General features: G+C 58.2%; 2 protein-coding genes across 2 annotated transcripts; both read left to right on the top strand.

Annotated features, from left to right (window-relative positions):
• Window positions 1-836: 836 nt before the first annotated feature.
• DQ04_03461080 (hypothetical protein) lies at window positions 837-1,277 on the top strand (the record flags this gene model as incomplete). Its single annotated transcript, XM_009312845.1, has 1 exon — window positions 837-1,277. The coding sequence occupies one exon, from the start codon at window positions 837-839 to the stop codon at window positions 1,275-1,277; it is 441 nt and encodes a 146-aa protein (XP_009311120.1).
• Window positions 1,278-1,523: 246 nt separating this feature from the next.
• Window positions 1,524-2,183, top strand: DQ04_03461070 (hypothetical protein; the record flags this gene model as incomplete). The annotated part of the gene is made up of 1 exon (XM_009312844.1): window positions 1,524-2,183. One exon carries the CDS (start codon window positions 1,524-1,526, stop codon window positions 2,181-2,183), a length of 660 nt encoding a protein of 219 aa, XP_009311119.1.
• Window positions 2,184-2,923: the final 740 nt, after the last annotated feature.

Raw genomic sequence — 2,923 nt, 5'->3', positions numbered from 1 at the left:
CAGCCAGAAGGGCCAGCGCACTCAGCAGCAGCAGCGGCACCCCACGCACCCACGCAGGACTGTCGCTGGCGTCCGCCGCGTTGCGCATCAACGCCCTCCCATTCTTGCCGGACCGAGCCGCGCCCTGGGAAAGCTGCTTCCAGTCCTGCTCTGCCAGAACCCTTTCATACTCAACAGAATCCTTTGCTTCATCCGCTTGATCATTGGCTTTTTCAACAGCACTAACTACGGTTTTGGCGTATTTCTCAAGCTCTGCAGCGGGTTTCTCCATGTGCTTCTTGTTTTCCTGTGCCCTATTGGCGAATTTCAACGTAGTTTCAAGATTCAGCGCAATATAGGCAGTGATGTTCGATGTATCAGCACCGTTGAGGGGCACGCCGTCAGCCCTCTCTTCTTTCTCGACTTTGTTGAGCGTCGCCACCTTTCCGACGGCCTGTGTTGCCATGTAGGCCGCGGTAGCCGCCTCCCTCGCATTCTTCGCTGACTCCAATGCCTTTGTCGCGATCTCCTCCGCCTTCTCCGCCGCAACCTCGGCGCTAAGAGCAGCAACAGTGGCCTGTGTTGCCGCGGAGCTAACCGACTTCACGGACGCCTTCGTGGACGATGACGACAAACTTGACAGTTGCCGTGCTTTGTGTGCTTTCGCTTGCGCCTCGACCACCGTCTTCCGTGCCTTCCGTGCCTCGTCCAGCGCCCGCTTGGACCGGTTCTCGACCACCTCAGCCTTTCTTTTGGACTCAAGAGCCTTTTTCACAACCTCTTCGTGTTTCTTCGCTATATCGTTACCGGTACCACTTTCGTGTTCACTCCCGTTCAGCAATTCCGCAGACTTCGCCATGTCCTTCTCAAAGTCGTCTTTTGTGGTCATCACTTTCGTTGCCATCTCCGTTGCTTTACCCGCTTCTCTCGTGGCGTCCTTTGCTGCCTCTTGTGCTTGCTCCGCTGCGTCCTTCGCCTGCTTCACTGCTTCATCTGAGTTCTCTACCGACTCCTTCACCAACTTTACTGCCTCCAGGACTGCCTCCTTTTCCATCTCGTCCTTCGCCTCAGCCATGGCAATCGGGACCTCCCTGGCCTGCTGCGTCGCATTTCCAGCACCGTGCACCACAGCCGCCGCGTCAGCCACCACCAGTGTGGCGTTGCCCATCGCCAGTTGGGCCCACTCGCTTGCATTCTTCACACTCGCCCTCGACTTCTCCGCGCTCAAGACCGCCCCAGCGGCAGCCGCGGCCGCATTGAAGGCCTCGCGAGAGGCGCTTCTGTCGTTGAATGCGTAGTCTGCCCTGGAGTGATACACCGCAAGCTCCGCATGCTGCAACACCGAAACCACCTTGTTCTTCGCCCTCAAACCGGCTGCCGTGGCCTCCGTGGCGTAAACAACCGCCTGCTTCGCGTTCTGCGCCGCTGCCTCTGCCCTCTTCACAGCCAGCTGTGCTCGCGCCACTGCCTTCGTGGCGGTTGCTGCCGCCTCATTTGCCCTCGCTTCTGCCTTCTTGACTTTCAGCTTTGCAGCGTCAGATTTCATGTCCACCCTCTTGGCATCCTCAGCCGCCTCTTTTGCCATTTTGACGGCCTCCTCTACCCTCGCCAGCGCATTCTTCGCACTTGTGGCTGCTTCATTGGCTTTCTTCTCGGCCTCCGTGGCCTTCTCCACCGTCAGGTTGGCCTTGATCTCCGCCATGTCGGCGTGGAACGCGGACTCCGTGGCCTTCTTCTTGGTCAGCCTCGACAGCCGCTGCACCTCCCCGCGGTTCGGGCGCCCCATGGCACTCTTCGCCGCACCATCAGCGCTGTCCTTCGCCTCCCGCACTCTCGCCAGTGCCAGGGCAGCGTCCCGCATGGCCTCGGTCGCCTTCTTCACCGCATCCTCGGCGTACCCCGCCGCATCCTTTGCATACGTCGCCATACGGTTCGCTTCCGCCGCTGCTGCTATGGCCCCCGTTGCAGCCTCCTCGGCCTTCTTCGACGGGTCAGCAACGGTCGCAATCTGTGACTGCGCCTCGGTCCGGAGACCCCCATCTGCCGTGGTGCTTGAAGGGCTCAGTGTCGTCTTCGGTGACACCGCAGCATTTTCTGTAGAGCCTGCTCCTGCTGCTGTAACGCACAGGGATGTGCAGCAGAAGGCGATGGACACCACGAACAGTACGTGGCGCAACATCATCGTATTCTTGTTGCCTTGGTAGCTTGAGGTTGCTGATGGCTGAGAGGAGTCAAGGCGAACAGCATGCAACACACACACACACACACACACACAGCGGGGAGAGCAGCACCACACAGACCACCCACCAACAGCAGCAGCAGCCCGACATGCAGACCGCAGTGCCACACTCCAAAAACAGATCCATTTAAAATCTGTTTAGATTCAGTGCGCGACGCGCATCGATGTGCCAAGTAAAACCCATTACAACAATGAGAGAGGTGCGCCGTCCTCGTTGGATACAGAGCACAGGGAGTATCCTCCAAGGGGGATTAGGTGGCGCGTGGAAAAAAAACAAGAAACAAANGCAGACCGCAGTGCCACACTCCAAAAACAGATCCATTTAAAATCTGTTTAGATTCAGTGCGCGACGCGCATCGATGTGCCAAGCAAAGCCCATTACAACAATAAGAGAGGTGCGCCGTCCTCGTTGGATACAGAGCACAGGGAGTATCCTCCAAGGGGGATTAGGTGGCGCGTGGAAAAAAAACAAGAAACAAAAAAAAAGAGAAAAGGGCTGCAGCAGCCAAGGAGGTTGGCCTGCAGGGGTGCACACACACACAGCGGAGAGAGCAGCACCACACAGATCATCTCCCAACAGCAGCAGCAGCCCGACACACACACACAGAGTTGCAGCACACACGCAAGAGAGGGACGAAGAGGGAGCAAATGATTGGGCGGGGGTGCACGGCAATGCGCGGAACAAAGTCCTCCCCCCCCCCCCCC

The sequence above is a fragment of the Trypanosoma grayi genome, assembly GCF_000691245.1.
Source record: "Trypanosoma grayi strain ANR4 Tgr_346_V1, whole genome shotgun sequence".
Lineage (NCBI taxonomy): Eukaryota > Euglenozoa > Kinetoplastea > Trypanosomatida > Trypanosomatidae > Trypanosoma > Trypanosoma grayi.
The sequence above is the reverse complement of the archived record's forward strand: the minus strand, read 5'-3'. Positions and strand labels throughout refer to the sequence as shown.